The 25,921-nt window shown below is 42.1% G+C and overlaps 2 protein-coding genes across 8 annotated transcripts in view; both read right to left on the bottom strand.

The window, feature by feature from the left end:
* The window catches only part of RHEB (Ras homolog, mTORC1 binding), a 38,810-nt gene extending 37,772 nt beyond the window's left edge, over nucleotides 1-1,038 (bottom strand). For all 3 annotated transcript variants that reach the window (XM_041408492.1, XM_041408495.1, XM_041408493.1), the window contains exon 1: nucleotides 855-1,038. In XM_041408492.1, the coding sequence (XP_041264426.1) occupies nucleotides 855-906 (52 nt within the window). In that variant the 5' untranslated portion in view covers nucleotides 907-1,038. The remainder of the gene's footprint in view (nucleotides 1-854) is intronic.
* Nucleotides 1,039-8,079: 7,041 nt separating this feature from the next.
* PRKAG2 (protein kinase AMP-activated non-catalytic subunit gamma 2) overlaps nucleotides 8,080-25,921 on the bottom strand; it is a 209,972-nt gene continuing 192,130 nt past the window's right edge. For all 5 annotated transcript variants that reach the window (XM_041408424.1, XM_041408426.1, XM_041408428.1 and 2 more), the window contains 10 exons: nucleotides 23,727-23,808; nucleotides 22,189-22,247; nucleotides 20,700-20,745; nucleotides 19,967-20,021; nucleotides 17,976-18,102; nucleotides 17,103-17,268; nucleotides 16,765-16,802; nucleotides 13,654-13,800; nucleotides 11,416-11,509; nucleotides 8,080-8,834 (listed from right to left, as the gene is read on the bottom strand). In XM_041408424.1, the coding sequence (XP_041264358.1) occupies nucleotides 8,803-8,834; nucleotides 11,416-11,509; nucleotides 13,654-13,800; nucleotides 16,765-16,802; nucleotides 17,103-17,268; nucleotides 17,976-18,102; nucleotides 19,967-20,021; nucleotides 20,700-20,745; nucleotides 22,189-22,247; nucleotides 23,727-23,808 (846 nt within the window). In that variant the 3' untranslated portion in view covers nucleotides 8,080-8,802. The remainder of the gene's footprint in view (nucleotides 8,835-11,415; nucleotides 11,510-13,653; nucleotides 13,801-16,764; nucleotides 16,803-17,102; nucleotides 17,269-17,975; nucleotides 18,103-19,966; nucleotides 20,022-20,699; nucleotides 20,746-22,188; nucleotides 22,248-23,726; nucleotides 23,809-25,921) is intronic.

Here is a 25,921-nt window from a genome sequence, read left to right as displayed (position 1 = left end):
TGGGCACAGCCCGGAGCCGAGGCGGCCCTGGGGAACAGACCTCCACGGGGGCAGAAACAGGCCAGACACGGGCAACGCACCCGCCTGGCCTCCCCAGCATCTAAAACTCGTTCTAAATCACAGAAATACCGAGGCTCGAAAAGTGCTCTGAGGTTGACCAGGGACCCACCATCACCGTGTCAACCACGGCACCGAGCGCCGCTGCAGGGACGGTGACTCCACCACCTCCCTGGGCCGCCCATTCCAGTGTCCGATCACTCTTTCTGAGAACAAATTCTTCCTGTGTCCGACCCAAACCTCCCCGGGCGCAGCTGAAGAGCGTGTCCTCATGTCCTGGTTGCCCGGGAGCAGAGCCCGACTCGCACCTGGCCGCACCCTCCTGTCAGGGACTTGCGGAGAGCCGTGAGGCCCCTCCTGAGCCTCCCGTCCTCCGGGCTGAGCTCCCCCGGCCGCTCCTCACGGGACACGCGCTCCAGACCCTTCCCCAGCTCCGCTGCCCTTCCCCGGGCTCGCTCCATACGGAGCTGGACCCCAGCACAGCAAAGCCGGCGGAGCAGGAACCCTCTCGGCAGCTCCCCCGATCCCGCTTTTCCGGGCTGCGTTCGGGGAGTGCGGGGGGCGAAACTTCCTATTAAGGGCACGGCGGCCGCGGGCCCGCAGCTCTGCGGCGCCGCCATGGCGGGGCCTCCCTCGCTCCCTCCCTCGGGCCGCGGCTGCGCGCTCGGGGCGGCGGGAAGCGCCGCTGCCTCCGCTGCACCTGCCGCCGCCGCCGCCGCCGCCGCGGGGGAGGGCGATGCGGCGGCACCCGGAGCACCCCGCCCGCACCCCCGCCGCGCAACCCGCGCCGCGCTCACCCACGCTCCGGTAGCCCAGGATCGCGATCTTGCGGGACTTGGACGGCGGCATCTTCTCCCCCGCCCGGCCCCGAACCACATCAAGGGCGGCGGCTGCGGCGGAGGGCGGCGGCGGGCGGCTGTGGGGGCGCGGGGCGCGGCGCCAGCGACATGCGGGGAGCGCGGGGGGAGCGGCGGCGGCCGGAGCGCGCTCGGGACGTCCCTTGTCCCTGTCTGGGGACCCTATCCGCGTCCCTGTGCCCGGCCCCTGTCCCTTGTCCCTGTCTGGGGACCCTATCCGCGTCCCTGTGCCCGGCTCCTGTCCCTTATCCCTGTCTGGGGACCCTATCCGCGTCCCTGTGCCCGGCTCCTGTCCCTTATCCCTGTCTGGGGACCCTATCCGCGTCCCTGTGCCCGTCCCAGTCCCGGCCCCGGCCCAATCCCCGTCTCCTTCCTCATCCCCTTCCCCATCTCTTTCCCTATCCCCGTGCACATCCCTGTTCCTATCCCCATCCCTGTTCCTATCCCTGTCTCTATCCTGTCAGTCCCGGCCCCGGCCCAATCCCCGTCTCCTTCCTCATCCCCTTCCCCATCTCTTTCCCTATCCCCGTGCACATCCTTGTTCCTATCCCCATCCCTGGTCCCTATCCCCGTCCCTATGCCCATCCCAGTCCCGTCGCTGGCCCTGGCCCCATCCCAGTCCTGCCCGTATCCCCATGCCTGTCTCCATCCCTGTCCCCGTCTCCTTCCCCATCCCCGAGTCCATGCCCGTTCCTCTCCCCATCCCGGGGCTCCTCCTCTGGCGCTGTCCCTGCCGTGTCCCCGCAGGCTCCAGGCTCCCGTGCCGGGCTGGTTTGAATTTGTTTGAATTTGTTTCAATTTATCTCGGTGCCTCTCAGAGCGTTCCCCGTGCGCGCAGATGATTTATGGAGAAACGTCGGGTCCTCCCAGTCCCGTCGCCGGCCCTGGCCCCATCCCAGTCCTGTCCGTATCCCCATGCCTGTCTCCATCCCTGTCCCCTTCTCCTTCCCCATCCCCGAGTCCATGCCCGTTCCTCTCCCCATCCCGGGGCTCCTCCTCTGGCGCTGTCCCTGCCGTGTCCCCGCAGGCTCCAGGCTCCCGTGCCGGGCTGGTTTGAATTTGTTTGAATTTGTTTCAATTTATCTCGGGGCCTCTCAGCGTCGATAAAGTGCTGGGAATTGCACGGCGTTTGGGAGCTTGGGAATGGTTAACAGTGAGATCCAAGCGGTGCAGAATTTTCCGCTGTGAAAAGAGGGCTGCGTGTACTGGTGGTGACTGCAACACTTGATGGATGCAGAATTTAAGGGAGAAAGACATTAAGGAAAGTCATATCCCTCCCCCCGCCTCTACTGCAGATTTGGAACACTTTGGGTTAATATCCCCAACCCTTTACACATTTGCTTGAAAAATGAATGCTAGTTAGAATTAATTTTTTCAAACGTGCATCTTGTCTTTTTGGGGAACACTAATACCCAACATGCAATTATGCCAGGGTACAACAAACCAGCCTAGCTGGGTGGTGTTAAGGGGCATGGATTGGCTTCTCCCTGATCTCAGCCATCCACTCCCACGCATTCATCTAACCTGCTGAGAGGGCAGGGAGCTAAAGCAAAAGAAAGCCATTTGTCCACAAAAGTGATTCACTTCTGGAGGAGCAGACAGGCTTTTAGGAGATACCTGCATTTTTAGGGATAGTCTAATTATACCCTTAGTCTTCTGGATTATGGGGTTTTACAGGACAAGAGCTGGTAACCTGTTAAACAGCAGGAATAACAGCTTACAGTGAATACATGATGTACATGATGGAAGGATAGTTATTTCCTGAGGAAACATGGGGGGTTTGTACTTTCTCAGTGATGGCTGTGGTGATACAACTCCGCGTGCTCATTCTGTGTCCAGCCTTTTCCACTCACTACAGCAGATTCCCACCTCATCACAGCCCTGGAGGATGGGATTGCTGGGATTTGGAGAGCCTGCAAAAAAGCAGCAGTCTGTGGAAATCCAGCGTTTGTGAGCAGGGATCCTGCTGAAAGCTGCCCAGGAGGTGCAGAGGGACAGCCTGGTGTGCGGCACCAGACTCCTCTTTGTCTTGTGCTTCTGACAGACACGACTGTTTATGGAGCACATGAGGATTGCAGTAGCCATGACCCTGCAGGACCAACCCTTGGAGCTGTGCCATCACCTTCACATTCATTCCTTCTGGAACCATGCCATGGTCCAAAATGTGGGCTTTTTCCTGAGCCTGAAGACTGAGAGGACTGAGATAAGAATCACCTTCCAATGGCATACATGGATTTGGAAAAATAGCTGAAATTTGTGGTAGTGATGCTTTCAATTTCCATCTCCTTACATTGTCTGTCATATTTTGGCACTGGGCTTTTTACTCTGGTGAAAACTAACTTGTATTTTCAGGATATATATCCATACCCCTCCACATGCTCAGAGTGATGAGCATTTTCTTCATTTTTGGCAGTTTCTGGTTTTGTTCCCTCCATTTCTTTTGATTAGGTATTTTCCATTACTGTATTTTTCGTATCCCACTCTCCTTTTGGAGAGTGTCTGTATATTTATCTGGTTTCTGTTACCTTGCCCCTGGTTCACTCTGTGCTTGATTAGGGGAGCTCACTACTGCAGGGTTTCTGTTCTTCCCTCTTTATTTGCTTTATTGCCTCAAATTGCAACGGAGTTGTCTCACATTAGGATGCTTGTCAGCAGCAACACAGAACTCATCCACCCTGGGCATGGGTTTATTTTGAAGAAAAACCTTTAACTCCTTTTTCTTCCACTGTTCCTTTGGAGGGAATTGCCTAATAATCCTTCCTCCAGCAGGATCCTGTAAGTGCTTCATTTTGTCTTACTGGGAATACAGGGAAATACAGAGCTTTCAGGGAAGTTTGTTGTTTTTCCATGCTCTGGGGCTGGGTGACACTGCTGATGGCCTTTGGCAGCACTCTGGGATGCTGCTACTCAAGAGGCAGCAGCTTAAGCAGGGGTGAGAGGATCTGGACTGTGGAAAGGCTGCTACTGCATTTCTCCTGCCCAGGTGAAATCTAAACACTTCTGGAGTGCTTTGAGCAGAGGGACAGCACACCTGTGAATGTCCAGTCCAGGCACTGTGCACTATCTGAACTCCTGTTGTTTATACATTTAGGGCTGAACAGCCCCACACACCATGTACCCCTTTGCTAAATCCTCTCCCCTGTAACAATCCAGGTTGTGTTTTCCCAGAGCAGCATTCCATAGCATCAGTTACATTAGGAATTAGGGTTGTGCATTCCCTGCTCCTGCTGCAGCCTCCTCAGGTCTGCAGTGTTTGCAAATTGAGCTCCCAAGGAGTTCAGAGCTGTGGGACAAGTGACATGCCCCGTGTGCCTCTGCACTGGCTGTGCTCCAGGCCTTTCCCCTGCTTCCCTCTGCCAGGTACTCCCTCAAATCCAACACAGCCTTGGGATCAGTTCAGATGATAAATGACATTAATGTTACTGTAAATGAGATAACATGCTCAAAGAATACAACGCATCAGATGTGGTTCTGAAAGACAAGATACAAGGGGGAAAACAGCAAGCAGGGCTGGAGTGAGTGTCTGTGGGGAGATCAGGATGCTGAGGAAGGCTGCACAAACAGTGCTTGGCTTTCTTTTGTTGCCTCTATCTGCTTTTTGTGATGGAGAAAGAACCATAATAGATTTCATGTAATAAAGGTAACTCAACAGCCAAGTATTTTTACACTAATGCAGTAGGTGCAAACCCACAGCCATCCAGCTACTCTACAAATGCAGAACAGCTCTGACTTGCACCTTCAATTCCTGCAGCAGCAATTACCAGCACAATTACCTGCTCTGTCCTTCAGCAAAGCAGGACCTTCCCAAGGAGTGTTTGAAGTGTGTCCAGTGTTTGCACTGGGCGTGCTTCCACAGGCACAGCACAGCCCTTGCAGCCCACAGAGCTCAACAAGTACATTCAGTTCAGCCTTGCTCTTGTTTCTGCTCCCTCCTGCCTTTTCACAGTGATTGAATTTTGCAATATTCAGGCAGAAACGCTGGCGAGATGTTGGTAGAAGCAAATTAAGGGATTGATTCAGTTCAGAGGGGCTGCTGACACCACGGGTTGGTGCCCTACAGGGGCTGGTGTGCAGCTGGCAGGGACACACGTTCCACAGGGTTGGATCTGAAGGAATGGGTTTGATGTGTGAGTACAGGTCACCTCCTGCCCATTCACTTCAGCAGGAACAGGTCTGACTGCAACCACCAGAAAACAAATGAGTACCAAGAAAGTGACTTTCAAAACCACATTTAAATGAAGTCCTGAAGAGGAAAGAGCAGTGTCTGCAGAACATTCTTTTTGCATAAATGCATTATGTGGGTACAAGGGTAGCATTAAATTATCCGGAATGGCATTTTCCTCTGGAAATTACCCTTAATAAGTGTTCAATATGGGTGAGAGTTCACGGAAACTTTAGAAGTAAACTGGTTACTTCTAAAGCTGCCTGGAGAGCTCAGTGGGAGCAGTTACAGGGCCTGCTGTGAGACAGGATTAAGCACGTGTGGTTTCACTTCCAGCTGGACCAAAACTGAAAAACTCCAACTTACCCTCCAAAAATGGCAAGAAGTGTTCTCCATGTGCAGTCTTGGAACTGCTTCAGTCAGATTCCTCCTGTCTGCCATGAGACAAGAGCTCAGGCCTTGGAAATCAAGGCTTGTTCTTTCTGTTTTACTCCAACATTCCCAGCAGAACAGTATTCCTTAATAAATGTTGAATAGGCCTCAGATACACAACAACTGGAATTCACTTCCTAGAAAACAGCAAATACTGTCTGATCTCAGACCTTTTACCCAAAGGATTCCAGAAGTAAAACAGGAAAATGTTTTTCATCAATGTCAGCAAAGGGTGATTTTTCCTCAGCTGAGAGCATCTCTAGGTACTGAAAAATACGGAGGGCTGAAGTCTACTAAGAAATTTTCTTACACCTAAGCAGTTAAAAATATCCAGAGCAGGTAAAAGCCCTTGTTCCAAGACAAGCCCTTCAGAATAATTATCTTTCACAGACATCTCCTGCTGTGCAAGGAAATGCACAGGGAAGCAAAGGCATCAATCACATATTACAGTCCTGCTGGTTAAAATAGAACCCATTTCTTCACCTGCACTGCTGAACAGGCTTTCAGGAGTCACAGGGGACATTTACTGACCCCTCCATCTGCAGCATGGTCCTGTCTGTGACAAGAAAAGGAGCTTCTGGAGCTGTTTCAGTGGTCTCAGACCTGTAAGTACTGCTTGCTGCCTGTCCAGAGGGGAGAACGCACAAGAACTCGAGTCTAATGACAATTTATTAATTCTTTTTCATGGCTGAGACCTCTAATGAGCTACATGAAGAGCTCTAGACCGAAGCTTTAGTTACACTTTCCCTTTAATCTGGAACGTGCTGCAGCGCTGCTGAGTCACCCCTCCTCCCTCCACCCTCATTTACTTACTCCTGTACCTCCCTTATGCTGGAACAAGCATTTTTCCAGCTCTGTAGAAAACTGATGTGTATTAAAAACGACAAGATTTCTTTAGCTTTGTTTACTGCACCAGCACTGGCACTTGTGCCAGCACAAGCAGAGTGTATTTTGATGGCACTGCTCTTGATTTGTGCTGGTGGGGTCACATCGCCGTTCTGCCACTCACAAATGCAGACTTCAGAGCTGAATTCCAGAAAGAAAGGGTGGAAATTCTCTAAACACAGTTTTGTGCCACTGAGGAGGGTGTTCTCCCTACGTTTGCAAGTCCTGTGTCCACAACATGTCAACAGCAGTTGTAATAATGTGAAAATGGGAAGCTTGTATGTGGTTATCTGAAAACTGCAAATTCATTCTGGCTTTCTGCACTCTGCAGCACGCAGGCAGGCCCACAGCATCTGCATGAACAGGGACAGAAGAACTTGTGCTATAAAATAGATATAAAAAACTTATCAGTGCTTCAACCTTTATCTTTAAAAATACCTTGACCAGAGGGGTGAAGAATGTGCTCATGCAGACGAGTGATAGAGAGATGTCAGGATGCTTTTGGGCACCTCCCTGCCACCCCATCTCCCAGAGGAGGCTGCAATGCCTGTGCTGGAGCAGAGCCTTGCTTTCACAAAGCTGCATTCATGTGGTTTGTGTGGCATTTGCAGGTAGCACTGCCCACTTACCCTTAATCAGCTTCCTACCACAGATTCTCCCCTCCACACACCCTATGAAGAATGAGAGCCACTATTTTTAGTTTGAATCGCTCCATCTCCCACACGAGGACAATCAGAGCTGGGCTGGTGTCAGCTCTGATGGCAGCAACCAGCACCAGGTTGTTGTTCTTAGGACAAAGCAGCTGCTGCAGTTCAATACCACCTAGAATTGCAGGGAACAATATTTACCCAGTCAGAAAAGGAAAAGGTGCTGACAATGTTTTTCACAAGGTAAGAAAGTGGAAGAAACTCTAAGTGAACAGTTTCCATCATGTACTACAGGAATAATATTTTTAGTCATGAAAGAGACCTGTAAGAAGGAAGTTTTCACACATTTAGTTCAGAATTTAAATTCTTGTAGAAAGGAGAAAAGTTCTGAAGAAAGTTTTTCATTACTATTATATTTACATGTTATAAGCAAACTGAAAACTGTTCACCTTTTACCTCCATGTTTATAAATGGAAAAAATATTGTATCCCTTTCCCGCATTATTCCAGTGCAGTATTCAGACTGGAAACACAGTACAGAAGTCCTAACTACAGTATTCCATCAGCATAAGCCAGCTTTAAATTCAGAGGAAAATAAGAATGCTCCTGGTTTGCACTAATCCCAATGCATGTACTTCATACATGTGAAAGAACTTGGCACGAACTGCTAAAACCAAACTGATGTTGTAGGGTTTAATTTCTTCCGTCTACAAGAATCTACAATTATAAAAGTCTCATCTTCAAACTTTACAGTACATTTACATCAGCAAATACCCCACAGCTTTCCTCACTCCTCCGCTTCTGTACAAATCATATACAATAAAAAGTTTCGGGTTTTCGTTGTACAAACATCATTTTACACTTTAGTACAGGTGAAAATATTGTCCTCTGGCACCTCATTTCCTCTGTGGTGCCTGTGTACGACAGGACAGAGCACTTTCAATCCATGCTTCCGAAATCTTCAGCTCAAGTAACAGACTGGTGAACAGGGCACAGCTTCTGCAACTCCAAAGGTTTAAATAATGAGAAAAATCTCCCACTTGTTTGTATAACAATCAACAGTTTATTAATGGATATGGTGAAATTTTAGCTATCCACCAAAGATGTGTAAAAAATTGTCATGAAAGTAAAAATAAATAAAGCTGTTTTTAAATCAGTCTTGTTTTACATTTCAGTTCAGAATGCAACATTGAACACAAAACTGTCATTGAAGTTTTAAAGAAGTCTACCGATACCCAAATTACAGCTTTTATGACAAATCTAATGAGAACTGAAACTGATTTGGTTTTAGGTTTAAAGACTTTCACATTCAAATACAGTGTCTCGTTTAGCACAACACTTCCTTTGACAGTGATGGGCAACAGTGATGACATATTGCTGTATTTTGACATAAGGCACTATGATATGAATATGCCATACACTTGCCTTATGCCACATATATCCATTGCTGACCAGTGACTTCTGTCAAATACAAAATGAAAAAGTTTCAGAATACAGTGCATTTTAATGAAGGACATCATGTGAAGTCTTCCAGCAAATGTTTCGAAGACATGTTTTGAAATACGAGCCTACATTTTAACATAAGCTTTTGTCATGCTGCTTTTTTTGCGACATCACTGGGGGGAAGAGACTCATCATCCATCACTAAGTCCCAAAACACATTCTCAACCATCCTGCTCTGTTCCATTGCAGTCACTGCTCTTGAGACAAACGACCCAGAAACTCTGTTCAAGTTCTCCTACAAATGTTTACATTCACAGCAGTCATTCGCTCTCGTTCTCCTTCTGTTTGGCACCTGGAACAGAAGAGGAAAGCAGCTGTCATTTCCTTGGCCACACAAAACTGGAGCAGCTCATTCCAATTGCTGCAACTTTCCCTGATCACATTAGCAAAATCACACTCCTAAATACAACATTTAAAGAGAATAAACTGCAGGATTGCTAAATGCCAACGTGAGACACAGTGAGGGAGGCTCGAGACCATCACTGCTTTAATTTCATTGCTAAGTTTAAGTAACCCTTCTGGGAAGTTACTCCAAATGCCTTTGAAGATTCTCCCCAGCACATACAAAATATTTGTTTAAAAACTCCCAACTAAAAACCCACAGCCCAAACCTGTCCCTCAGCTTAGAGCCAAGCTTAATCATCATAACAGCCCCCAGAAAATGAGTCCTGCTTGAGCCAAATGATGTAAGAATTTAGTTTAACTACACTTTGTTGATGGATCCATTTTTTCCTGGCTCAGAGGCAGATTTTGCTTACAGCAGGGATCTGAGAGACCTGTCCAGCAGGACTGTGCAGCATCTCAGCTCTTCTCCAGATACTCAAACATGCTGGGCAATGACTGAACCCTGTGGTGAGTTAGGATTCAGCATCCAACTCTACAGAATAAGAATCTCTTGCCAGAAACCTGGAGTTGCTACTTGTAATGTACTATCAAACACTGAAAGATTCATTAAATGTTTTCACATCACAACTGTTAATTTTTTCCCAAACACAGGCTGGTCTTAATTCCTGCCAGTCAATAAATTTTCCTTTCCATCTGTGAAGAGAACTGGACAAATGATTTATCTGGTGTTCTTAGGAGCAAAGTCACACTTCATACTCTACAAATCAGATTTACATGGCAGACATCCTCCCTGCATGAGACAAATTCTAGTCTAAAATTGGGCAGCTGCCCGTGGAAATGCAATCTGATGCTTAAGTGCTCCCCAAAAAACCTTCCCTCACCTCCTCTCTCCCAGTGGCACAACCCTGCCCTCTCTGTTGCTCTAACCCCTGTGCTCAGTACCAGACTGTTCTGTGGGCAGGTTCAGTGTGCCAGGCTGACTGAACTGCAGCTTTTTTGCTGGCTCAGTGAGTTACAGCAGCTCAGGGACCTCAGAGCACGGTGCTGCCCCAGAGTGGGAGCAGGAATTTCCCTTTGCAATAATCCCAGAGCACTTTTAGCTCAGCTCAGAGTCCCAACAGAGGTGTCCATGTGACTCCAGTACAACAAAGCTCTTGGTTTGTCAGCATCCAAATGCAGCTTTTCTGTGTGAACTTTGCACCACTGGCACTAAAATCTGCTCTCCTGGGATCCTGCTACCCCCTCCAGTCATGGATGAAACTCCCTCCTCTGCCAAGACTGGCTGCTTGTCTTCACAGCTCCCTCTTTTTCTCCAGGCAAGGATTCCATCTGACCCAGACCTCTGGGCTGATTTCTCAGAGAGCTGGGCTGCTTGCTCTGCTCTTGCTCTTCCAGGCTATTAAAAGGAACCAGATGTACTGACACAACACCTCCAGCAGTAAAGCTGATTGCTTCTCTTCAGAACAGAAATATTTCTATTTAAACAAGGTACATTAGCTGCTTTTTTTTTTTTTTTTTTTTTTTTTTTTTTTTTTTTTTAAGTCTACAGAGGAAAAAACCAATTTTATTTAATTATGTTATCTATCAGGACAGGTAAGAGATTTCAGTTAAGCTCACATATTGACTTTTTTAGTTTTTTTTTTTTTTTAAGTATGTACCTGGCTCTATTTCTCTGATAGGTAAGAGATTTCAGTTAAGCTCACATATTGACTTTTTTAGTTTGTTTTTTTTTAAAGTATGTACCTGGCTCTATTTGTCTGATATTTTTTTGAGGCAAAATGGCAATAATCCTCAAGACATTTTGCCTTCCTCACAGAGCCAAAACAGGGTTTTGCTTTAGTTCTTGTGACACTGAAGTAACTTATGAGGTCAAAGTGCAGTCACAATTGAAAACATAAAGTAGGTTAAGAAATTGGGAAAAACTTCAAACCAAAACCAAACTAAACCCAACAAAACCAAACCCCCACAACCAAGATAAAAGTAGCAGAAATAAACCTACTGCTGGATACTTTTGTTAAAAGGAACCTGGTCATGCTTAGATTGATCACTAGAGATTTAACCTGCTCACAAGGCAGTTTTATACTGCAAGAGTTCTGGTGGGCTGAGGTTCCATCTCTGACTTAAGCTGTGCCAGCCAAGCATATCTGGAGAGTAGCAAGACTCCAAAAAGTGATTTTTTTAGTGGAAAACACAGCTGTGACCACACTTGGCCAGAGTACAGAAACTGAGAAGGTGCCCAGTTGTAGATGTTGTCTATACATTCAGCTTCATCCACTTAAAATATTAATAAAGACTTTTTTTTCCCCCTAGAAAAGATATATGAACAGCAGGGACATTCATGAAGCTCTGCACGCCCTCCTCAGTGAACAGGAGACTGACAGTTCATATTCTGTCAGCTTTTTTTGAAATTACTTGTGTATTTAAGAACTATAATCAGTTAAAAAAGCTGAAAATCAGACATTTATCACTGTGAAATGACTGAAACCCAGCAGGGTGTGCACAGCACCATGGCAAGGGCAGATCCATACCTGCAGGTGTGAGTACCAGAGCTTGTAGGATGTCAGAAAGGGAGATGATACCCACAATGCTATCAGCTTCATTCACTACCACCAAACGATGAACCTGCCAGCAGGAGAAGAGCCTGAGATATATTTACCTGATTTAAAGTAGGCAAAGCAAAGAAAAACAAACAAAGAAACAAACAAAACCCCTGAAGTAAAGCAGTGTGAAGATAAGTAGGAAAAAACAACCCAAAATGGTTCAGAGTGCCAGGAATAGCAATTCTCTCACAGAAACACAAACATGCTTGCCCTACATAAATGAAAATAGTGAATGTTTAAAAGGCACACAACTGGCTGACTGGCAACAGAATGTGATGTGAAGTGACAGGTAAGTCAAGATTTAGGTCTTGAAAATACTTCTGCTCTCAAAATGTGCCACTCACATCAAACACTTTTCCCCAAGTTACAGCCTCTGCCCAGCTCAGTCTGTGGTCTCCAAAAAACCAGACACAGTAATAAAATGAGGATTCCTTCTGAAAAATACTTCCCAACTTACTCAGCAGAGAGACACAACACTAAAACTTGTTGTATTTTGACACCTCTGAGTTGGTTTTAATTTAATTTTTCTCACAATGGAAAGTGAGTGCCAGATTGGTTTTAAAACAATTTGTTTTAAACAGACTGTTTAAGACAGAAAAAGGATTCCATTTATCTGTTCAAATAAACACAAGGACACAACTCAGAAGAAAGATTTACCAACAGCAAGACCATATTTTCAAACAATGATCTATCCTTACAAACCTCTTCTATGGAACATTTTACACCACAAAACCTTTGTGCTAACTGCAGGGAAATTAGATGGGTGCTCCTGTATCCTGAGGCTCACTGGCCACAGCAAGCTGAGAAAAGCCACTGCAGAACCAGGGAAGTGTCTGTCCTAAGTTCAGAGCCTACTACATCTTTACTTTTACCCAAGTGAATTATCTCTCTTCACTATGAAGTTGAGAGAAAATAGTTCATTTTTGATAAAGCTACGCTGGTGATATTTTAAACAGGTTTATTTGTTTCTGCATATGCACATATTTAATAATTTTATTCCTCTCTCAGTGTAATGAATTCAAGAAAAATGGACAATGTTTCATTTGTTTAATTGCTTGTAAGATCAAGCAGTTGTCTGGCAGCTAAAAATAGCTGTGTAGTAGTTTTGACTGACTCATTTTTACATGTAAGCTCACTGTGTTTAGACTGAACGAGAGGGTAGGAGTTGTTCCTAAAACACAAATGTCTAAAGCTTCTTAAGATAGTAATAAAATAATCCAAGTTTGAAATCTGTGTATCAGGAATGCTAAAATTATTCCATTCAGGAGGAAGCTCAAGCAAATGCTGAAAGCTGCAAGTAGAAATTGCCTAATGAGGTTCTAAGGGCTTCTTAACAAAGTGGAAGTTTTCCTCTTATCAAGTGTATGCCTGGTTACAGCCCTAAAAATAAATAAATCTCGTAATTGATGACGTTAAAGCGTCAAAATGGAGCTGATCACACCCCAGAGACGACTGAAACTGGGAATATTCATTTTCTTCTGCAGAGAAGCCTTACAGGGAAGACCTACAAACTCATTCACCTCTCTATGTAAGAAGTTCCCAGTACTTATAAACAAGACAAATAGCACCAAAAGAATGGACAGCACAGAGATAAAAAATTTGCAAGAGCAGTTAGTGAAGGCTTCTTCACAAGAATTTACTTTATGGCCCTGTTTGACTGCATTTCTGTGAGAGCAGAGCAGGATCCCATCATGCATCAAAACAACTTGCACCCAATAAATTTCCTGAGCCAAGCTATAAACTGGGAGTTTAACAAATTATTTGTTTGCAAAACTTATGACAGGCTTGGAAGAAACTTGGGAAAGCTTTGTATTCAGTTTAGTTAATGTCATAAAACAGAAATGCAAATAACTGAATATCATTAGAGGTATACTGTGAAATATTTTGCACATCCCTATAAGCATCTATATATATATATATACATATATATATAGACCTGAGTCTATAGAGCAGACTGAATTAAATATTAATCATTACAATTATTAAAAAGTAATTAGATAATTCAAAAAATTTCATATGATACATATTATATTATTAAATATAATTATTAAAACATAATTATCAAAAAATACTTTCACCAAGTAATCAAAACAACTTAAAGAGGATAAATTCGTACTGTTTATCAGTTTCATAACACAAATTGTAACTTCTTATGCAGGGACTCACCTCAGCCTTCACTATTCTATCCACAATGGTCTCCAGTGTTTCCAGCATACTACACTTTACAACACCTTCAAAATACTGAGAGCGGTGCTGTAGGGCTTGTGTCACTGTGATATCTAAGTTATTATATGTTTTTTCAGCAGCAAGATTCTGAAAAAAAAAAAAACAAAAAGAAAAACAAACCCAGGACACGTCAGACAGCTCAGTACTTAGTAACAAAGCACTCCATAAAGTAAATATTTTGGCATCAAGCAGATAGGGAGTTCTGGTGCAAGCTGAGTCCATTCCAGGTAACACATTAAACAAAGCAGATGCTCTTCAGCCTCAGATCTGGGAACTGTCAAGCACAAAGATGCTGAACACCACCTGACACCCTGGGTAAATGGATCAAACTGGGGATCTGCATTAGGCCACCAGTGAAAATCTTACTTTGTAGCTCATCTTGGTGTCACTCATCCTGCTTTTGCCACGAGCAGCAAATGTAAAGGTGAAGCTCTTCAGATTTCACACCACACAGAATACACAACTTTTTGTTGCTTGTTTTTCATAGGGCTGGGGAAGACACTGTTCTGAACAGCACCCACAGAGTAGATGTCAGTGGCTGAGAGCTAAGTGGAGAGCAAATTCATTCTTCACCTTCCTAATTTGTGGGCTCAAACTCCCTCTCCTGGACTCAGCTGGTGCTGCCATTCCATCACAATTTGTGTGTCTGGGTGTATTTTAATAAATACTATGAGAATAATAACAATGAAACCTCACCCCCACCACTAAAAGGAAGAGATTAAAAGGATTTGAAAGCTGACATTTTTAACTTTCATTCTAAGAACAGGATCATGCCTGCAGTGAGAGAACTCTGTCCAGACCTGCAAAAGCTTTCTGTAGGTGAGACCATTGTGGTATTTTAGTAGTGTTGGCACACCCTGGCCTACTGATTTTGCTGCTGAGGCACTGAAGGAAGAACAAAGAGAGAGCTTTTAAATGAAAGCACTGGACCAAGCAATAAAATTCAATTAATTTTAGGCTAGAAGATACTCGGGTCAAGTTTTTTGATTGAATTACACCAGACGTGACAAGACAGGTTCAAGGTGATCATGAAGATAAAGCCAATTTTAGTTAATTAATTTAACCAGGTCCTAATGAAGGACATTGAGAGGACATAAAAAGTCTCTGCAAACTGAAGTCACCCTACACACAATAACTGGTGCAATATAAAGCTATCCCTACACATCATTCCATTCCCAGGTTTCCCCAATCAAGAACCTAAAAATTAATTTAGAACTTCTAAAATGAAAGAAATCTATCAACTTAGCCAGCTGCATAGACAGGCATAGCTTCAACCACCAAGCAGGGACATTAGCCACATGGTTTAAAGTTAAAAATCTTGGAAATTCTATGTTTATTGGAAGATCAGATCCATACACTTCAGATTACATTTTTTTTCCTTTTTTCAAAGCTGGAGATCAGGTTGAAGCAGCCTGATGAAATCTGGAAGCTCAGAGGTGATTATCTTTTAAGAATAGAATCTTTTAGACTCTTATTTAGAATTCAGATTTATTTAGAAACTTAATAAGCAAACTAGGACATGTGAGGAAAACTCCACATGTCAATCATGCAATCAATAGATGCCCTAACTCTTTCCCATGTTACTAGCTGTGTGCAAACAATTATATCCTAAAAATTGCATTTTTGTCGTGTGGAGTGTTTATCCAATTCCCAATACATATTTTTTTCCCAGATAAATGATCCAACATCATTAAAAATCAAATTTGTTGCTTCATCACTTAAAATGAGAAAAGAAGTGAAAAACATAAGGAGCCCTCTTCCTTTTGGTGTCTTTCTGAAGAAGAATGGGAAATGAAGGAAACATGCCCTGCCCCAAAATCTAGCACAGTTACAAAATAAACTGACACAGAATCCACCAACTGGGAAATTTCATTGTCTTTGACACATCAGGCCATTCTCTCTGCAGCTACTGCCTATTCCCTGACAAGCTTTTATGGCAGAACAGGATCTTGCACACTAAGAGTCCTAAATAAGAAGACAAATGCCTAAAAATGACAGGCAAGAGCAGTGACATCACAGAATTTTCACTATTAAGAACAATGTTTGCAGCCAGAGATATTTATAAGCTTAAAGTATTTTCACTTGGGACTATTCTCCATTTTACTGAATGCCTTCTAGGCAGTGTTTCAAACATCTGGATTCTTCATTAGTGCAGCTGGTTGGTGGCAACCTGGGCAGTGAAACCTCCAGAAAATAAAGCAGTTGCAGATGCTGCAATTAGAAAGCAGGTGCACACAGCTGGGAGGGGACAGGGATAAAAAGATAGATCTATTTTTCAAGTTTCTGAAAGCCATGAGAATAGAAAAGCCCTTGCTCTCAGAGGCTGGTAAATCATGGCATGAATCCGAGTATGCAGCTGGAATCTTGAGGGAAATCCTGGATTAGATCTAAAGCAGAAGGAATACAGATGCAAGACTCTGGAGTCAGAGACACAAAAGAATGGGCCAAGTGGTTTTTACATCACTGAGGTCAAGCTGTACAAACTACTCAGACTGCACAAAGAAATCTGCATTCTCTTTGAGAACAGACTGGAGTGGCAGCAGCTGGAAAAAGGAAATCCTCGCTCAAAAACAGAAACCAACAAGAACAGAACAGTTCAGCTGTGAGGGACCTACAGTGAGCACCTGCTGCAAGTGCCTGGCACTCCAGGGAGGAACAAAAGCTGAGGCATTTTATTCAGGGCACTGCCCAAGTGCCTCTGGAGCACTGACAGCCTTGGGGCATCAGCCACCTTCTCTGGGAAGCCTGTTCAGTGTTCTAACACCTCTTGGTAAAGATCCAGCCTTGATCCCCTCCTCTGGATTATGCCCAGCCAGATCTTATTTTGGGTAACATCCAGAGCAATAAAAGCCTGTGTGCAAACAGTACTACTAAGGATAACTTAAATAAAAGCAGTAATAAAAAAAAATTATGTGCAGGGTGAATTGGATCTCTTCATTCAGTTTGTTAATTACAGCCAAAGGAACAAAATAGAACTGTTGTATTAACAAATTAATTTGCAAATGCTTACTACATAGAAAATATTTAATAGATTTTAAGAGATATACTTACTATTACATCAAATTTGGAATAAATATCTACAACTTTTCCTAAAAAGAAAATAAAAACAAAGTTAACAAAGTGCTTAAAATACAGTATCAGTTTTGTTTCTACTTGTTTTCATCACCAAAAAGAAATGATAGGTCAAGAAGGAAAATCTGAAAAAAAACCAAACCCAAACAACCTATCAAATAATAAAATTCTTCCAAGCCCACCAACCTACATTGTGCATAAGTATTTCTTTATGCTCCCTTTCTTCCCCTATGGATTTTTAATAAATTTTTTTTACTTTTTCTTGTGTTTTCCCCTCCTTCCCAGCAGCATTTCCCTCCCCACCCTTTTGTACCCACCTGACTCATCCACCACAGGCAATGCCGATATCCTTCGCTCCACAAATATATTCAAGGCTTTAATGATAGGAGTGTCTGGATGTATGAAGGCAATGTTGTGATAAGTTCCTATTCCAAGTTCATCTAGATTCTTCTTCATAAAGGCAGGCTTTGGCATCTCTGACATCTAGGGGAGTCAGAAGGAATGGGTTTACACAGACACTCACCCATCCATCTGCAGGCTCCAAGTGATGCTTACAGGTCACTGCAGTCTCCTGATACCACACTAATACAAAACCCAAACAACCCAAGGGTTTTCTGTTCAAAGCAGAAATTAACACATTAAATAACTCTGTTCAAAGCTCTAAATTAGGACAATGTAACTAGGATTTTTACTCCATTTTTTTTTCTGTAGTAACACACCACCAAAAGCTATGTCACTCCCACTAAAACTGGAGGGAGAAGATAGAAAACATTAATCTGAATATTTGTTGCTTTGAACTCTTGTTGCTTTGTTTGGCCTCCTGTTCATTGCTGAGACTAACATTACTACAGAGTAATGACAATCTCATCTCTGGGAGACAATTCATTTTTCCTTTCACGTAAACAAACTCCTGAAGTTGAGGAGGTGTTCCAGAAACAACAGCAAATTACACCAATAGACAAGTCCTTGCTGTTTAGGTTTCTTTAAAGGAGTAAAACAAAGTAAAGGTAAAATATAGGCCTTATATCAAGCTTTAATTACCCTGTTACCTTATAAAAGACACACAAAGACACAATGAATTTGGAAATTCATTATGAAATTTCTGCACCAAGATTTTAATTGCTTAATTATATCACATGTCTACTGTGGGGAAAAAATCAGCTAAGCACAGCATAGCTTTAAATACTTACAAAAAGCTGGAGGAACTTGAGGATTCTTTTATGGGTAAGTATATAAAGTGCATTTCCACTGACTGGATCTATGACTGGCAATCTGTGGATTTTGTTTTTGATCAACGAATATACAGCATCAAAAAGGCTGAGGAGAAAAACATTTTATTTTTTTAATGAATTCTAGCTAACAACAAGTAAAGCCAAGTGATATATATGCACACATTTATAAACCCACATGAAGTATATGTGGTAATTATTTGCATTATCTTTAATGCTATAAAAAACAGAAGTTGAGGGATTTCAAACTAACTTGTGCAGCTTTTTGCATTGCACTACATGAACAACTATATCCTCATGGAAATCTAAATCCATTAAGAAAATGTCATTGAAAGTTCGTTTTGTGGTAAGAAGTATAGAAAAAAATTTCTTCACAAGTGTAAATTGATTTTCCAGCAAGTGCTGTGCTTCCAGCATCCCTGCACTCAGAATGAGCCTTTCTGTTAAGAGACAAACTGTGAAAAATGGAGTTCCTGCACTCAATGAATCCCAATCCCAAATTTCTGTAACATTTTCTACAAAGGGCATTTTTATGGCTGCATGCATATATGTGATTAACCCCTAACAATTACCTAATAATTTCACTGAATTATCACTGGGCATTGGCAAAAAAATTATCCTTAGGAGATCTAAAACATTCCCATGCACTCCAGACTAGGATTTAGCAACATTCCAACCTGGGCAAGTCTGCTCTTCTTGCAAGTGACACTTTTTATTTTTTCCCTTGGTGCATTAAGACCATGATAAAGCATCTGACCAGCGACTGCAACAAATTAGCAAGTCAAAAATTTGGTAAAGCTCTGACAAACACCGACTTTTTGAAGCAGGCTTCTTCCCATGGACAAGCTGTGTGCTCTGGGTCCATCATGGGATGAAATAGCCCCATTTAATGTACACAGAGATTCCCCCCCTGCTGCAGACCCCACTCCTGCAGTGAGTGTTCAACAATTCCCAAGTGCTGTCTGACTGCCCCAGACCCCAGCTCATCTCTGGATCAGGTCTGCAGCTGACCTGCTGTAACCTCTTGTAAAAGTTTTACTGCATTTTCTTTATGGCAAAGCTGCTCGTGCTGCACTCTGACTGAAACCAATTATGGCTATTTTGTTGTCTTAATAATATTAACTGCAACCTGCCACCATTCAAAATACATCCCTCATGACTGAATTGAATGATTTATTCATGACTAAATGACAATTCCACTGAGGTACTGCACATCATTACTTCAGTGAAATCACTGGAGCTCCCTTCACCAGGGCACAAACAATCCTGGTCCACAAACTGAAGCAAGAACCACAACTTCACCCTCCAGTTCAGCAATTCATTAGTTCTCAAGATTTAAGTGATCAACTAAATCTCCCTCTCAAGTTATTTAGTAAATAAGGCATAGTGACAGTTTAAAAACTATTTCTTTCAACTTCCATCAAGAAGAAAAGGACAGTCATTTATATTTTAAGAAAGAGAGCCTTACAGTAGAGCAGAACAAGCCACAGAGATATTGTCTTTCCTTCAGTTAAGGAAAGTTACTTCCCTTGAAAAGGGCTTTAAGTTTCCAATTACTGTGACTGCTGAGAACAAGCTGATGGGATCTAAATTTTCTGATTTTCATGAAATAAAGATGACCTGCAGGCTAGCTTGAAGGGTCAACCTATTGCCTGTTTTGCATTTGAATTTTGACCCATGTCTAGCTCATTTACCAGAAAAGTTATGCTGATAAACCACAAAAGTTCAATTCAAAATTTCCTTCTTAGGATAATCAAAGAAGTCTTCACTCACAATAAAAAAAAGCTCTCACCCCTTCTTGATTATATTAAAAGACAGTCCTTCTTTATTGTACTGTAGTTTACAAAACAAATTGTTTCTTCTTACATATAAATAGGCCTTCTTACATATAAATAGAGTTGAGACAGCGTTAGTGTATTTCAAGTTAAGCAGAGTGAACAGTGAAATCCTACCTTGCATCTGGGGAGATGTTCACTAAAGGTTTAAAAGTCTCTTGTAAATAAAGCTCTGTGGTTAGAAAATTAATAGACTGTTACCACTTCAAACGAAAACATCAGCTTTTTTATGAAAGCATTTCATGAATTCATTCATACAAAATTAAGTGGCAGACAGCAATTTACAGTTAGTTATTCTACCATTTATGCACAGTGCTCTATATTGACATTAAAAAGACATAAAATTTAAAAGCAGGACTAAGCTTGATACCAGCAGAGGTCACTGCAATTACAACAAATAATCCTTTACTCCTGGTTCTGTGAGTGTGTGCTGCACACAGACACCTCCATGTATCATTCCAAGGGACACACACTGCTTTTCACATGGAGCTGCCTCCCCACATTCAGCACCTCTGGTCACACCCAGAATTTGGCAGGAATTTCTGGGTGCAGAGTGCAGCTCACTCGGGCACAGCTCTGTTCATTCCCCCTCCACACATGCCTCACTCCACTGGCTTCTTTCCTTTCTTAGAGAGCCATGAACGAGGGGCAAAGTGCTACACAGCCCAGATCACCAGTCCACAGCTGTTTCAGATAGAAAAAATAAGGAATAGAGCCAAAAGAGAAGCTTTTAGTATTTCTGCTTTCATTAAAAAATACGTGGAGAGAAGTCTATGATGAATTCAAAATCCACTATACTAAAAAACATCAGAACCTAGTAAATTATCAACCAAGTAGTAAATATTCTTACCCCTCCAGGTTTCTATCTTGTGCTCCTCCAATTCATAAATCTGAACCTACGAGTAGATGGAAGTTCAAACTGAAGTAATTTAATTTTAAATGCATCATTAACACTGTAAACATCTGAATAATATTATTTCACTGACAAAAATCTAACAGAATAAGAACAACACAACATTTCTTGTAACAATGAAAAAGGGTGCAATCCTGCCCCTGATGCATAATACAATTCTGGATTCATTATTTCAGGGGACAGGAAAGCCTTTGACTGGCCTAGGTTTGCAGCCCAGGTGTTTTCTGGACTCAGAGACATCACCTCAGTCATTTTTACCACCTTCAAAGAACCATCCAGGGTAAACCCTTGGGGGATTCCTCACACATCCACACCAGTAAAATGCTTACCCTGATCACCTGATTTTTTAATGCCAGCAGAATAAAGTCAGCTAATCACTAACAACCAAGAGCATTTCTTTTAGGGAGAAACTACCTGGATGTTTCTCATCACTCAGCAGTGGATGTTATCTAGCACATGAGTGGCAATGTGCTTCCTACTCTACATCCTGATGCTTTCAGGAAGAGTGACTAAAAAACTTTAAGAATTATATTTTCTGCATAATTTCACCTACTAAAACTAGAGCATTCTCTGATGGAACATTCATTTATTTATTTTTCTTACAGAAGACTTCATCAGTCACTTAAATCAGATATTGTCCCTCCTCAGCTTCTCCTTTTTAATGCTGCCAGCTTAAGTAGAAGCTATGAACAGGACCTTAAACAACGTAAATGAGTGAGAATTCATCAGGCAAAGTCTCATGGAAAAATCAGTAATACTGATGCAGAGGGTCATAACAACACAGAAACAATTTTAAAGAAGTTACCAGTGTGCAAGTACTTTTCATTTGTTCCTCCCCCCACTCCTTATCAGTCCCCAGGGAGAAAAAAAGAATTCTTTAACATGGATAAAGGACAGTGCACAACACCACTGGCATCTGATGAGAATTTAATTTAATTTCATTTAATTTTTTAAAAAGCAACATGAGCTTTGAGAAGGGAAATACATCAGATGTCTGCTCCATCCAACTGTTCTTGATTTTTTAGCTTGTAAAACATAGTACATATGTTTTAATTGGTAGGGGGGAATTGTGATTTGACAAGAGCAAGAAAGGGATGTAAATGTTTCTATGAACATGCAAGCTAGAGAATTTCATCAACTGACTGCCAATGGGAATTTCAAATTACAGTTAATTGAAGTCAACAGATCTCCAACTGATTGTGCAATTCAGCCATGTAACTAAAATATTTGCATATATTTAACTAGTTTAACTTGTTTATTCCATACCATCACTCCAAGAACAGTAATTTTTAGAGCATCCAAGCCTCTGTAAGTTACCATGCACAGACTTAAATAATAATGACAATCAACATAAACTTTCAGTTTGGTATATCAGTCTCTGTACTGTATGGCAAATGATCAAATTATAGCTTAACATCATACTTACCATAGGAGACTTATAGTATCTATGCAGTATGTTAATGAAATCTGTAATTGTTAACATTCCTGTAACAAGTGACACATAAAAAAGGTCTTTAGATACATACTTAACATACAGAACTCTCAGCTACTTTCTCAATTTATATTCACAATACATAATATGATAAGTGTTAAATCCATGTAAAATACCACTGGTATTGGACTATTTAACATTGGGATTTCAAAACCATATCTATTCACTTTCACATTGACACAGTGCTTCAGAATAAAAACACATCTGAAGTAATATTCAATATTATAACCCATGTGCCTCTCCTCACTTTCAATCTGACTCAAAAAAACCCTTGAATTCAGACCACATCCACCCCCAAACATGGAAGGAAAAGAGGGGGTTTAGAACATCTTTCAAAGTTGGAAAATTATTCTAGTCTTTCATTTTCATTTGAATAAGACACATTCTCATTATGTACTTGCCAAGTCAGACAGACTCCTAGACTCAAATGAAGGAACAGTATAATACATTTTTCTTGACTATTACTTATTACAGAACTTCATTCAATCATTTCCATGGTAATCTTCAATGCCTGTATAGAAATGTGACTTTTCAAAAGAAAAAATAGCACATCCATTGTCTATATATATATTTTAAGCACCAACACCAAGCTATGTAATATAATATTGATGATTAGTTTAGTTACCTGAAAATATTAATCTTTTTTGAGCTTTCAAGTTCTAGATTTGAGAAGATGCAATTGCTCCACTGTTTACTACTCTTACATCTAAACTGAAGAAACTAAGAAATGGGGAAGGGAAAAATTAATCTGGAGTTCAGCTTTAAATCAGTAGAGCTTAGTTACAGACAGAACATGAAATCAAATCAAATTAAAATAAAAAACACAGCACTCCTATGGTGTATTGCAAGACTGCTCCTCCCCACTTGGATATAAAGTATTTTAACAAATGCTTTTTTTAGTATCTACCATTCATTTCCAGGAATCCGCAACGTTCCAGGTCACAAGAAATACATATAATTCTATTTGCCACTGCCACTGTGACCCCATTTTCTAACTGAGAGATCTAGTTTTGGAAGATTATTGTTGTGGCAATTAATGACATGATTTTTAAAAAGCAGTACACAGATCTAATGTTTTCCACCCAACATGGGACATCTGTGTAGCTTCACTTCTGGTTTTAGAGATCCTCACTGCACCTTACTAAGCACAGGCAGAGACAGCCTCCTACTGCACTTATATCAGGATACTGGAATATTAAATCATTCTCTTTGTAGTTCCTGTTTTCAATTTTTCCTTTCTGTGACCATTGTCTTTATTTTTAAATACACAGTGAAGTGCAAATATTAGAATATTAGAATATTCTGAATTTCAGAAGGATGGGACCTAAAAGAAGCATCATGATTTTCTCAAGTTTCTCAATTTGCCAGTATTTCTCTAGGATGTTATGTGATGGCCAGGCTCAGGTCACCTTCTGGAACAATAAGGCACTTTGGAAATTCAAGTAATCCTGAATAATGTCAGAACTACTTACCTACAAAACTCTGTTTTTTACTCTCCCACAGTGGAGCTGCTCTCACACCGTTTGCCACCAAGGCAAAAAAGGCTTTCTTTACCTGAAAAAAAAAAAGAAAAAAAAGAAAAAAAAAATTCAAATTTTTACCTTGATTTAGCACACCAGACACCAACATAAGAAGGTTTCCCCTTTCACCATGAAAAAACCCAAAAGCAGTATAACAGGTAGCTGGCATTCAAAACAGAATAGAAACCACAATGCCACACAAAAACCTTCAGCCTTTAACTTTTAAAATGGCTTAAAAGCTAGAAAAAGCTTAGCAAAACTAGATCTGTTTTTATTTTGTGGATATTCTAAATTAAAGCTTCTGATATATCCATAAACTAGAGAGGGCCTTACATTTAACACATGAAGACTATGCTACATTCTAATCAATGTTTACTGTAGCAAGTTGTTAAAAAAATGAGACTGAAACAACAGCAGTTCCATGTCTCCTACAGCTTTTAGACACCTGATATATAAATTTTTTTTTTTTAAATATGACCAAAAGTTGAAAGAAGTACCTGGCCTGTTTCGCTGCTAAAGAAATCAACCAAGCACTTCAATTTTTAATTAATTAATCCTCTCCAGAATCAGAGGTTACAAGGTCATGGTGTCATTCGGGAAAGAAACACTTCCCTGTGAACTCTGGTTCTCTGAAAATGAAGGACTCAGGTACTGGTGGACCCCAAAATCCTGATCTGGTGATGTGCTGGAGTATGACATCCTTCCTGTCCTGCCCACACCCCTAAATAATCTTCCTATGGAAAACACAATACAGAAGTGATGGTTCTTGCCCAGGTCTTGACCTGACACAAAACCAGGACACAACCAATCTTTATTTCTGTATCCATGAAACTTGTCCTTGGCCCAAATAATTGCACTTGCTGGATGACTGCAATCTGAACAGATCATGATTTCACATCAGTATCTGAAAGGTCTACTTTAAATTATGTGCCAAGGGATCTTCTCTACTTCACATTAATAGGAATAAAAGGGCTTCACAGTCAATGGAATCGGCAGCCAATAAAGTAGTGGCAAGGAAGAATGTAGGCAGTGATCTGCATTTCTTGCAGCTTCTATGCAGCCTGACTGCTTCCTCCCTGACCATGAGAAGCAAATCCACCCTCCAGACATCAGCAGATGGCAGATCTCAAAGCTGCCTCCTGACTTTGGGGATCCCGTATCTCCAATGAACAGGAATAACCATCAGCCATCATCCCTTAACTGCACTGAAACTGAAGAAGCCACAGAGGGAAAAACAACATCAAAACCCCAGGGAAACAAACAAGTAAGAGTAAATCCACTGGAATTATCTAAAAAATGGTTAAACAGAAAGGTGCCAGAGGTGTTCAGCCACCCTGCTGAAACAAGAAGGAGTCAGCCTAAATAAACATTACCAAATCCACCACAGGAGCATCCTAACTCATGAGGAAGACTGAAACCACAAAGAAACCCCCCAGGCAAGCTACATGAAGTGTTCCCACATAACAGCATCACACTTTGAGTTAGTGCAGCAAAAGCAGGGAGCTATTTGGGGAGCAGATACAAGACAGATGTGAGTTCACACAGACCAGAACAAAGTTCTAACCATTCTTCATCAAAAAAAGGGGAAAGGACCTCACACAGCCTGAAACCCTGAGCCATCACACAAGGTCACAGTCACTGTCAGCTCATATTCCCAGTCCTTCACAATAGAAAAAGATGTTCAAGGCTGGATCAGAGCCAGAAGGGAACAGCTAACCCACTGAGGCCAGGGGGAAAGAGCTTTCTCCCAGATAGCAATCATGCAACACAACTCCTCCAGCAAGTTTACAAACCCTGTAATTGATAACCTGGAAGAGAAGCATGCCCCTGGCAGAAAATGTGTAGAAAGCCAACTACAGCACTTCAGGCAATCTCCAAATTCCTGCTACTCCTTTCCCAGACACAGCAGCAGCAAAGAACAGCAGCTAGCACCATGCTCAGATGGGTGAGACAGCAACGCTGAGGTAATATTTTACATTCAGAAAAGACACTTCAAGAGAGGGAGTTCCAAAGATATACTACTCAAGATGCTGAGCTTGTAGACAATCCAGAAGGAAAAGAAAGGATTCTTCAAAGGATAAGTTCTTGCCCTGATCCTGCTGTTTGATTTACTTTCACGTTATTTGCCTCCAAGAATCACAAGAATC

Source organism: Onychostruthus taczanowskii, unplaced genomic scaffold (assembly GCF_017590055.1).
Source record: "Onychostruthus taczanowskii isolate IOZ18803 unplaced genomic scaffold, ASM1759005v1 scaffold3, whole genome shotgun sequence".
Lineage (NCBI taxonomy): Eukaryota > Metazoa > Chordata > Aves > Passeriformes > Passeridae > Onychostruthus > Onychostruthus taczanowskii.
Note: the sequence above shows the minus strand (reverse complement) of the source record. Positions and strands in the feature narration are given on the sequence as shown.